This window comes from Limulus polyphemus, unplaced genomic scaffold (assembly GCF_000517525.1).
Source record: "Limulus polyphemus unplaced genomic scaffold, Limulus_polyphemus-2.1.2 Scaffold4378, whole genome shotgun sequence".
NCBI lineage: Eukaryota > Metazoa > Arthropoda > Merostomata > Xiphosura > Limulidae > Limulus > Limulus polyphemus.
The window spans coordinates 33,261-45,297 of NW_013669988.1; the positions used below are offsets into that span (position 1 = coordinate 33,261).

Consider the following 12,037-nt stretch of genomic DNA (forward strand, 5'->3'; position numbering starts at 1 on the left):
GCCAAAGAAACATCTGATTACAGAATATTTTAAAATACTTTTTAAAGACTCAGTTATACGAGATGTAGCTCAAGGCCTAGGGTAATTCAATATCTGAATTACAGTTCAAAACCCATAGATGCTCTATTCTCTAAGTTGTAGCTAATGACTCAGAGTAAGAAACGCGATTATTAATTTTATACTAGAGGGTTTTAGTAGCAGAAAATCTAAATATAGAGAATAAGACAATCTGAATTGGCTCCACATACTTAGTAAGTCATAAATGAAATCATGAATTGAGGAATAGCATAACTTCTATAAAGCTGATTTCATTAGGCATTCTTCTGCAGTACTTTATCAGTGTTCTTTTTCTTCACAAGTTGGAAACATATATTAAATTCAACAATACTATGAAATAACTTATATGTGACCATTTGTGCAATGATATGTCATGCTCTATAATGTTAATTTCATTACTAGTATTGCTTAAAATGTTTAACATATATTTAATTTAATATGAAAATTATTTTGCATTGTTATCGTATGCTGATTTAGGACTAACTTAAATCTCCTAAGCTGAATCTAAGTTTTGGTATATGAGGAGAAAAATCACTAGGACCCACATTATTCAAATCAAATGGTCCTCTTTTATATTTTTCAAAAACAAATTTTCCAAACATGTAAACATGCTTTATTTGTTTATAATTTTTAGAGCAAGCTTATATTTTAATACGTAGAAACTTTAAAAAAATGAAGATTGACTTAGTAATGATATGACTAGAGCTGGGTGATTGATGGAGTTTTCTAACTGATTAATCATCAGACTCATTCAACTTATCAATTATTTTCACGTGAGACTTGGGTAGCTGGCATAATCAAAAACAGTAATAATTGGAAACTAATTTCATTCAGCCGACTATTTTTGTGAGACATGCCACTAGTTACTGAACAACCTTGTTGTAAAATTCTGTGCAACTGTATTTCACGTTCATCTTTGAGTTACTTTAAATGAATACTTCATGACTTAAAATCAAATATCAGTTGTGAACAACACCAATCATTTGCATTCAACCACCTCTCTGTTATGGCTGGTGCTAAATCACATTTGTTAGTAATGTATGCAACAGTAGCATAATGTTGCCAACTTCAGCCTGCTTATAGCCAACTTCAGAAAAAGTTTAAAAAGCTATGGTCAGTCATTTTGAGTTGTGTGATAATTTCTCTACTCGGTTGAAAAAAAAAACAATATTTGTTGATTCACAGTTGTCAGAGGTTCAAAGTACATATTAAAAGTATAAAAATGTTACAGAGTACTGAGCAAAACAAAAACCAGGACATATTTAGGCATCCCAAAAGGATCTACTGGGATTCCAGGACAACATTCCAAAAACCAGGACTGTCCCAGCAAAACCAAGATGTCTGATCACACTAACTCTAGTTTGTCATCTTACCAATGTCCTCAAACTTTACCAGTTTATTATAAACCCAAATAATTTTTTTTTGTGTGCAGTATTTGAATGTCTTTAAAAAGTGACCTAATGAAGAAATTTGGTCTCGGAAATTTTATGCATGTTAGTTGAAGTATACATAACAGCAGCACTTGAGGAAACATTTTCAGATTTTTATAATAAATAAATGGCTATGTCTTTACCATAGGTTTATGTTTTCATGTGTCACCAAACCTCTTCACAGGCAATTGTATGATGGCTAGTAGAGCTGGTGCAATTTAACAGTGAACCATCATATGATTATATCCTTCCTTTGACAGACAATCATAAGCTTTCCAATAAACTGAACATAGAATTATCCCCAATGAAAAACATTCCTCATTGAGGCTGAATGCATGTGTCAGAATCAGGTTTATCAATTGAAACTAAAACATGAAGCCACTACTTCTCTCAACTACACCAAAATATCAATCACCTCTCAACACCATGATACTTCCATTTATTTACTTTTGACTAATCATTTTCAATAGTCTTTTTAATACAAAAACACTCACATTTGGGTGCTCATAATTTGCCATTGAAGAAGTGCACTATTGCTTGTATAAAACTAATACAATTTTAGGATTTATTTAAAGACATACTGATTACAAGTCAAGAGGTATTTATCCCTTTATGAAGAGCACTAGCTATTCCTCACTTGGAATAGTGTGTGCAGTTTTAGTCTCCTTATTTAATAAAGGACACGGACACACTGGAAGGGATATCTTCGGGGATAGGTTAAGATACCATTGAAAGGATAAGCTCAAACTTGTATTCTTAAGATAACAGGAGAAGAGGACACAAATTTAAGATTTGGAAAAAGACAGGTTAATCTCCAGTTAAAACAACTTTATACTCTTAACATGGTGGTTAACTTATAGAATGAGTTGCCATATAGGAGTTCAAGAACATAATCAATAAAATTAATGGTGGGTTTAAATTTTTTACTTTAATCACGGTTGGATGTGCAGTGACAGTCTTGAAGGACCAAATGGTTCTTTACTGTCCAAAAGTTATGTTAAACAACATTATCACTTTGTAAATAGCTCTAACTACAATTCTACATAATAATATAAGGTACAACTTGTTTTCTTTTGGTGTATAACGTAACCATCATTTGTGCAGTTCGTGGTGTGGCAGCTAGAGTGCCCAGTTCATGTGCTAATGGATTCATGTTTGATTCCAATTACAGCAAATGTTTGTGACTGATTAAATGTATAATCATTACATGTAAATATACTTTGGCAGAACAGTACATAACAAGATCATGAGTAAATATGGGAGTAGATGTACTAAAACTTGCAATGCAGGTTGCTTACTATATTTTAGTTAACGTCAAACTAAAAGATAGATGTATTTCTAGTCTCTTTTTATAATAGCACAAGGCAGTATTGAGATTTTTGGTATCAGTCCATTGATTATATCTTATGAAATAGTTTAGCTTTAGTTTTTTCACCCTTAGTTTCAATCTGTGCTTTTAGGTACACAATATATATTGCATAATATTTTTATTCTTAGTGGTAGGCTCTATTAGTAGGTAAAGAATCATAACTAGTTATCCACATTTGAAGAGTGAAACCTGGAGCATAGCTATGAAAGCACATTAAAGGTTTTACCATTGAAATAACACAGTATAAAGAACCACCAGTTGCTTGGACTATCCATTATAACATTGACAGCTAGCTCAGATTGGACAGTAATTGTATTATGACACACACAAACATGAAGTAATTCAAATGATAACTGGTACACAATCTGGAACTATTTCACTTATGGCACAAACGAACTGAGTGGTGATGATACTATATAGCAGAAGTATGAATGCCTATTTAATGTTAGTTCCACATATAACTGTCAACTTGCCTATAAGCTCCTACATGAGCCTATCACAGAAAGAGTATACTAGTAGGTATACTAACACTATCAAAATACTATTATACTTTTACACTGCTAAGCTAATATTAGCAAAATAACCAATGCCAACAGTGGAAACTATTTTAATTTGGATCTTGTAACACATCCCCATCAGTGTACAGGTCTCTAAAGGTTTAACTCTAATATTATTATTATTAATATTCACAATGTTATATATATCTAAATTATGATGCAAACAATAGTATACTATAAATACTTCAAAATTTACATAATAGTAAATTTCTTGGCCTAGATTTATATTTCAAAATGTCTACAAATTAAAATTTTACTTTTAAAATTTGTGAAATTAAAAGGAAGTTTCTATAGTGTTAATTACTTACTCTGTTAATTCAGGCAAATATAGTTGGTAATGGTATGAATATATGAAATACGTTTGGAATCACGGAGTTGAACTTTGAGACATTAGGATTGAATTAGGCCCAACGTGTAAATAAAATGTTCAAATTTTACAGATACTCGTACATAATCTATACTACTGAGAGCTAAATAACTGTTGGGGGTAATTTGATGTTATAACATTAAAGTTATTTATCTTTACAAGCAGAAGTATAAACTAGAGTAATCTGAGAAATGTCCTCGCTTCTTATTATTTTCTAAATGCTTCGTGGAGGACATTTCTGTAAACACCGAAATTTCCAAAAAAAAGAGAAAGTTACGAGTAATGATTTGTGGCAGAATTCTTGCTGAAATATTTATAAGTAAAGTTTTCTTTTTATAATATATATAAAAATAAATGAACAATATGGTATTGTTTTTGGATATATTTTTGTTTTATGAAATTTTTACTCATGAAAATTGCGCATGAACGGAAGTGTGTGTGCGATATTTGTGTTTGTCAGCAGTCAATCACAGAATCTGTCTGTAAACCAAAGAATAGAAAAGCTAAGGCAAAACCTTGAAGACGTAACGTAGTGCACGGTATAAATAACCGTTTTGGAATTTCAATTTTAGTGTGCGGTATGCACAAAGAAGGTAGGTATACAGGATAATCTTAACATTATTCAATATTATTTATTATTATTTGAAACCAAAAGACAAGTTTCATACTGCGGTTATGTTCAGAATTCAACATTAGGCCTAATACTAATAATATTTAATAGTAATATATTATATACTATAGTACTTAATACTATCTATCTTGAGCAACTGAGTATGACTAATATGAGATAATCGTATGAGATAAAATTTAAAGTTAACTTCATTCATCACTCATTTTAAGAATATTGAAAATAGCACAGTCTAGTCTAAGTTTTGGTTAGAAGGTTTTACTCAAGTTTTTACCTGCGTCGACAATGTACAATGCATTTACTTAATTATTTATAATATTAATATTATAGTATTAGTATTACTACTACTAGTACTATTAAATTTAGAAATTAGATTCAGAGTAGAATACGTTACGTATATAAAATATATCTTCATATTTGTATCTATAACTAGTATTTCATCTTATTATATAAATACATACACGAAACAATGCCTAAAATATGTTTTAAACGCTATAAGTGTGTATAGAAACAATTCCTGAAAATATATTCAACCATTATGAATGAGTGTGCATAGCAACTCTGTGAAAGTTAAAATTTTCATTAATATATTAAGAATACTATTAATGTCTGTATTCTAAAGGTCAACCATGTTTACTCTGTTCTGATTCAAAAACAACACAAGCAGTTTACAATCACAGGCATTGAATAGTTTTCTTACCACACTAAAATTATAATTGAGCTGACTATTTTTTAATTGTTAATCAGAAGGTTTTATATGACACATACAATTACAAGTTTTAAACCCATTTTACCCTCTTTTATATTTTTCTGGACCAAAAAAATTAAATAACTCATTTTAATTAAGAAAATAAACCTAAAATGAACAAATATAAGTGCAACTCACTGTCCTTGAATAATTGGCACAACTTTCTAAATACCAAGTGATCAGGCAAACTATCTTTTGGTGATTTTATGGATACTTTAACGTTTTGACAGTGTCTGTTTGTTGGCCGAGATTGCAAAGATAGCATACACTATGGTGAATGCGCAATTAGAGATTATACGACACTAACATTCTTGTCATCTGAGGATTACTTTGACTGCAGTATTGCAAAAGTTTTATATTATTTATGGTGATAAGGCAGAGTTGATTCTTTGTTTGTGAAGGTTAGAGAGCTTATTATATTTGTTTATGTTTGGAAGATTATGGTAATTAAAATCTTCAACAGAGGTAAGCATTTTTGTTTCATAAAAAAAGTATCCGTAATTTTTCCTGCAATGCAATAAAGAAAACATTGAATAAGTTATAGGCCCAATCTTCATTTTAACACTTTGCATACCTGTAACATACTTAAACAAATCCTAGCTGTTAGTTTTAACATCATCTCATAAATACTTTGGGATTTTATTATATGTGTAAACTTGTTGATTAAAAATGTTTTGTCATTGACATCATTTTAGCATGCCACTGCTTATAAATGGAGTGATGCTTGAAGATGTGCCACCTGACACAAGGACCCTTTTTGAAGCCTATCCCCACTTTAAGGTAAGTACCATCATTAACAGTTGAGGCCTAACCTTACTTCAGAGATACTAGCTAGTTATATTTCACATACACAAACATGTGAAATGTAACTAGCTGTGGTCTAACAATAATTAGTTTATTGGTATTTTTTAATGTATGTATGTATTGTTTTTGGGTTTTAAAAAGACCAAAGCTTTTACATTGCTAAATGTTTCCAGAAAGGTGAATTTCGGTATTGAGGAGAACATGAATGAACTTGGCATGATGATATTTTTTATTTCACACTTTCAAGTAGGTGTAATAGTCAACAGCTTTTGGATTACCACACTTATTTTGCTCTAATGATAGATACAATACATTTTTTGAGATATTGTTAAACCTATAACTCAATAAAACTTTGAATTTATTGCAAAGAAAACCTAGCCATCACCAAAAACTAAGAAATTAAAAATGAAGTTTTATGCACAGCTGCTAGAAATGGGTAGTTAATCTGAGGGCACAAAGAAACTAGCCCTCCTACAATTAAACAGGACTGAAAAATGTATCAGTGAGAAAATTAAGTAATGTATTGTTAAAGAAAATCACTAAGAATGTCATAGGTTGTGTTAAGTTTGAAAAGAGAAACTGGTATTCAGTATTGTAGCACAGTAGTGGTTGAGGTTATTCTCATGTAGGATATGCATGTAAATAATGATGTAATAAATGCTTGATAAATTTACAAGCTTTTATTTTATATTTTCATAAAACTCTTTTTACTAGGATTTTTGGTATTTTTATCTTATTATTGAACTTATGCTTCCAAAATGTGTATTTTTTTATTGTAATAAAAACTTGTATCTTGCTAAATGTTTAGGTGTATTTTAGGTTTAGAGTTTTGAAAATGGCAGTGGTAAAACATTGATTAAGCCATCAACCTTTCTGTTGATGCTATACTGATTAAAGTAATGACTGTAGTGTATATCTGTTTTAGTTGTATTTTGACTTTGCCTGTCTGTCATAACAAATATTCATAAATACTTCTTAACTGTACCTTTTAGTATTGTACACATGCTAAGATATTTAACATAGTTTAATGTGCTTTAAAATATTGCTGTAAAGTAGAAAATATTGGTCAACCATTTTCTTCATTTAAAAATAAAAAGCAATGGAACTTTTACCACCATATAATGTAAAAAAAAGCAGTACAAAAACAAGTTTATAAATGCTTATAATAGTAGATGCAACTTCCTTTGGGCCCCATTGCTTCTAGAATTCTTAGTGATGATGATTGATATTTATGATGCCCTTAAAACAGTTGGTTAGAAAACATTGGTAACTTAATGATCAGGGTTTATCTGAAATAGGGCTGCAATGAAGGATACATTTTGCTCTTTGAAGGTTCAAAACACAATAGCAAAAAAAAATTCAAACCTTTTTTAGTTATAATTTGTATAATTTAATGATGATATCACCACAGCAGCTTGTTTATATATGAAATTCTGTTTTGTGTTATCCATGAAATATATATATATGTATGTATATGATGTTACTTACACTCGTGTATATTGTAAGTGTGTATGGAAGCTCTTTCCTGCAGCCAACTAAAAGAATTCCAGCTTACTGAGTGTGATACAAATAGCATCTATAAACCAGGAAAGAAAGTTCATTACAGAACTACCTTAAACCTTAACTTCAACGTGAATGTCTTTATAGTCTTTTTATATGCTACCTAATTTTGCTCTATCTTGACAAGGAAAAACTAGTTTGTATATATTTTGGGGTAGCAGTGAATACCAAGTTTTGTTTGCAATATATCTTGCTTTCAAGAAAATCCTCTTGGAGCATGTTTATGTTGTTGGACTGCACAATATTTGTTTGGCAAGTCTGTTAAGTTTTCCACCATATCAGTAGCCCAGAGTCAGTTATGATTTTGTCTGCTAGTTATTTCTCCTATTCATACTTTTAATTTCTTTCTTTTTCTTCTCTCTCATTGATATCATAAAGCAGCATTTCAGTGTCTTTTTACTTCTTTTTCTTGCATGTTTTTGTCTGGACCATATTTAAAACTTTCAACCTCATCACTTGGAATGGGTGCATTGTGGTGGATTGGCTTGATTTTATTCTCGCACTTCAGGTTCACTCAAAAGTCCCACCAACCTTTTAGTTTTGGTGTATTCTGCTTTCTGTATTGCTTGGCTGACAAATTTAGGGTGCTTGAATTGGGGAGTCAAGAACAACTGCCAATGCATAAATGCCTTTTCCTGTTAAGAATGTCAATTGCCACCTACTGTATTTCTTTTATTCATTTTATTTTTAGTACTTTTGTAGCAGGGCTGTTTTCACCTCCAACGATCAGGTGATGTACTTTCATATTAGGCAGCATTGCTAGAGTTGCTGATAAGGAAGTATTTTATTCTTTAGGGACAGAATTTTGGTCAGCAGGACCAAAAGTTTTAACAGTGTCTTCAACAATAATTCATTGTTCAGAAGTCAGGGCAAGATTTCTCTGATCAGCTTTTTGATCTTGTTACTGGCCATTGCTGTTCCACAAGGTCCCCTGCTTGTCTTTAGTCAGCTTGTTCTCCAACACATTCTGTGCTATTGTTTCACATTGAGAGTAGCTCTTCTTGTAACACTCCTTTTAAAATGACCTACAAGCATTACTCAGTTTTAACGGTCATCCGAGACGACTGAAAACTTCCTCAGATGACCAACTTAAATCTCCCATGTTGTCTGACAGACAACTAGCTCCCTGGTACAGACCTTTACCCAAAGTATCATCGCAGTTTACTCTGTGCTTATCCATGCCCACACTACACATGTAATGTTGACTCCAATCCTTGACCAAATTCATTGGTAAATTTCTTAACTACAAATTCAAAAATTTAAACCCCCATAAAAATATCTTTCAGTACATTTTTTGTTCTCTTTGTACAAGAGAAGTGTTAGTATAATCCACCAATTGTGATTGGCTAATAATGCTGTTCTAATCACTAAACTGTCTATTGTGAACAAGCTGTGCCTCTGTGCTCCTTTATGCACATACATTTTTTATGGAGTTCAACTGAGCATGAATAACTGTGTGGTAATGAAAACAAATACTGATAGCACACATATTTAGTGACAATAATTTCTAGTATAGATGCATATGACAATAAAACTAACATGGCTGTCTCAACTTCTTACCGATAAACCTTCAGCAGAAACTAAGATGATCAAATTTACAAAATCAGACTCAGAATTTTCATCGTTAATCATCACAGTTGAAATACTGACCTTATTTCAATTACGCATTTATGGGCCTATGGTTATTAGACAGACACGACCAACGGAGTCTGGGCAAAATGGAAGGCCTAGCTACGGATTAAACAGAGCATAATATTAACTACAAACAAATTTTTATGAAAAGTTTTGATCGGTACAATAAATAAAATAAAGCTAGCTTTGTCTCTGTCCAGGTCCATAGAAATTACGTGTGTGAATGACAATACATATCAGCAGTATGTGTATGTATTTGTAGATGTGCAGTGCTCAGGTATTGTGTTATAGTAGTATATGTTAAAGTACTGATGCAAGTCTAGTCTTTCTACAGGTAGTACTTTACTTTTCTTGGCAACGGGCCAAGCTTGTTAGATTGAAAACATTGAATGTGATTGGCCAAGATCACTGTTCTGTTTAAAAGTTTTACAGGTCATTGTTTATTTGTTTCCTTAAGATACTATGTAATAATAACTTGGTTTGAGCTTATTTTTCCCAATGTAACAAAACTTCTTGGATATTTTCTTGAGGGTCTATGTTTTTTGTTTTTCAACAACCAATACAGCTTTCTGGACAACCTTAAAATTGAGTTCTGCCTACAAGCTTTCTTGCAGCATCAACAACTCAGGAGATGGGGTCTGTCTATATTGCTCAATTAATGCAAAGCTGTAGTGTATGTCCTACACACCTGGTTTAAAACTACCTTTGAATATCTAGTTAGTGAAGAACTTTCAAACATAGTTGTAGTCTAAAACTTACTGTTTGTACAGTTTCTTATTTTGTATTATTGATATGTTTACAAGTTTATGTATTTTGTTTTATTCTGTTTCAGGAGGTGACAGCAGCACTTATTGCCCAAGTTCCCAAGGTCATTGGCCCAGTTGGTTTGCTTTATGTTCACCAGAGGGAGTATGCAGTAACCTCTCCTCATGATAGTAAGTGATCAGATTTGTGAAGGGAATATACATTGTTGTCATTTGTCTTCATTATGTAGATCTTATTTCATTCCTGTCAGCACTGTCACTTGTCAATGTATAATTGCCAAATTTAAAATTTTTGATTGATTTTGGTTTAAATTTTGTTGCATATTTTTGGTGTAGTTTCATGTCTGTATTGAGTTTACTTTTATTAGCTTTTTTAAAATAATATATGTAGAAATGAAGTCTGGTTTTATTTGTGTAACAAGCGATACATTAACAACTTTACATGGAACGAAGCTACTACAAATTGATTGAGGATTTTTTAATCTTGGAATTTTCAAGTCTGTATAAAACATTTCAAAAGCAGTGTTGTTTTGACATAATCTTTCAATGAAAAATTGAGCTAATCTTTGAAAACTTTTTTTTTTAATACATTAACAATAATTATTTTGTTTGCAGAAAACATAACTGTCTTAGGTACAGATGACACAACAACCTGTATCATGGTGATTCTTAAGCATACAGGTAGGTGTGTATAAAAATCTATACATGTATTCAATACCACATGTTAGATATAATGATTTCTACTAAGTCATTTTATGATTTATCTGTCAGTAAACAAACTTTTGTTTATTTTGTATAACATCTTCCTTTGATATCTGTCCTAGTTACTTTCTTTAGTATGAAGTGAACTCAATGTGGTGTTGGCATTTTGAAATGTCATCACAGTATGTAATTGTATTTGTTTGTGTTTTCTTGACATTTAAATAAATTGTGATAAATCAGAAGCAGTGGTGATACTCTGTAGATAATAACTTCTAAAATCAAAAGTGGTGCAAATTTTGAGACTATTTGGTAACTACATGATGAATGAGTGATGCAATTAGTGAATAATAAATTCACAAATGCTTGTAAGTGTCAGCTGTGCTCAAGAACTGTTAACTTATAAGCGTCATTATACGTACATGTACCCTTCTACTACAAAGCGACAGTGCTATTAATAAGTCTGTCTGATATCAGCTGCTGATCAAATAACCAAAATGCATGTTTAAAAGCAGATTAGGGAGGCAACAGAAATCATATTCTATGTACTACTGAAGTGTGTATATTACAATTTGTGAGCCAACCCAGAATATAATGTTGGTCATTGCACAGAATATGATTACATGTTTTTCTTTGCAACTTCTGTTCCACATTCCTTGACAGCAGCTTACCTAAGTCTTTGATAACTGAATATTGTGAACCTCATTTTTATTGTAAAAATAACCATTAAATAATATGATATTTATTACTATGTTCTCCAGTATTTTAAAGTAATAACACCTAAGAAGGTGGGTTTTCTCTCTTTTTAAATTAAAGATGTAACATAGGTTTGTCAGATACTTCTGAAGGTGAGTTTTGTCTCATTTTAAATTAAGAATGTAACATAGGTCAGTGAGTATTTAATAAATGTACATGTAACTTGATGTACTTCCACAGGATCCCTGAAAATGTTCTGTTTCAATAGTAAATAATACCAAAATCAAGAATAACATATATTTTTATTTCTTGCTTTTGTTGTTCCTATGTCATGCATAATTCTTCTCATAATTCATGGCATGCTCACATTTTGCTGATGCCATGACAGTACAAATTGCAAAGTTAAGCATCCCTTATGTGACATCATTTTAATGTCTACTGACTGACAGAGAACACATTACCGTATAGTAGTGTGAGTGGTTAAAACAAGTGACATTCATCCTCTTCTGAGGAAATTACCTAGAAGGTTGCAAATTCTTCATAGTAGATGACCTTCTAATTGATTTGAATTATGAAACAAAGAATTTCAGAAGGCTCCCAACTACTGTGAAGAAAGATATTCATTATACTTAATTATCTTCTATTTATACAGCTTATAGGTTATTTGAATTTGTATACAGAAGTGTGGGAGTCTGTTAGAAACTCGTTTATACATTCTAGATTAAC

At 31.4% G+C, this 12,037-nt stretch overlaps 1 protein-coding gene and 1 long non-coding RNA gene across 2 annotated transcripts in view; one reads left to right on the forward strand and one right to left on the reverse strand.

The window, feature by feature from the left end:
• The window catches only part of LOC111088761, a 5,588-nt gene extending 1,524 nt beyond the window's left edge, over positions 1-4,064 (reverse strand). The window contains exon 1 of the long non-coding RNA XR_002613186.1: positions 3,722-4,064. This is a non-coding gene — a long non-coding RNA (uncharacterized LOC111088761). The remainder of the gene's footprint in view (positions 1-3,721) is intronic.
• Positions 4,065-4,258: 194 nt separating this feature from the next.
• LOC106471058 (protein N-terminal asparagine amidohydrolase-like) overlaps positions 4,259-12,037 on the forward strand; it is a 37,847-nt gene continuing 30,068 nt past the window's right edge. The window contains exons 1-4 of the mRNA XM_013931646.2: positions 4,259-4,373; positions 5,852-5,936; positions 9,985-10,087; positions 10,532-10,597. Coding sequence (XP_013787100.1) covers positions 5,853-5,936; positions 9,985-10,087; positions 10,532-10,597 — 253 coding nt within the window. The 5' untranslated portion in view covers positions 4,259-4,373; position 5,852. The remainder of the gene's footprint in view (positions 4,374-5,851; positions 5,937-9,984; positions 10,088-10,531; positions 10,598-12,037) is intronic.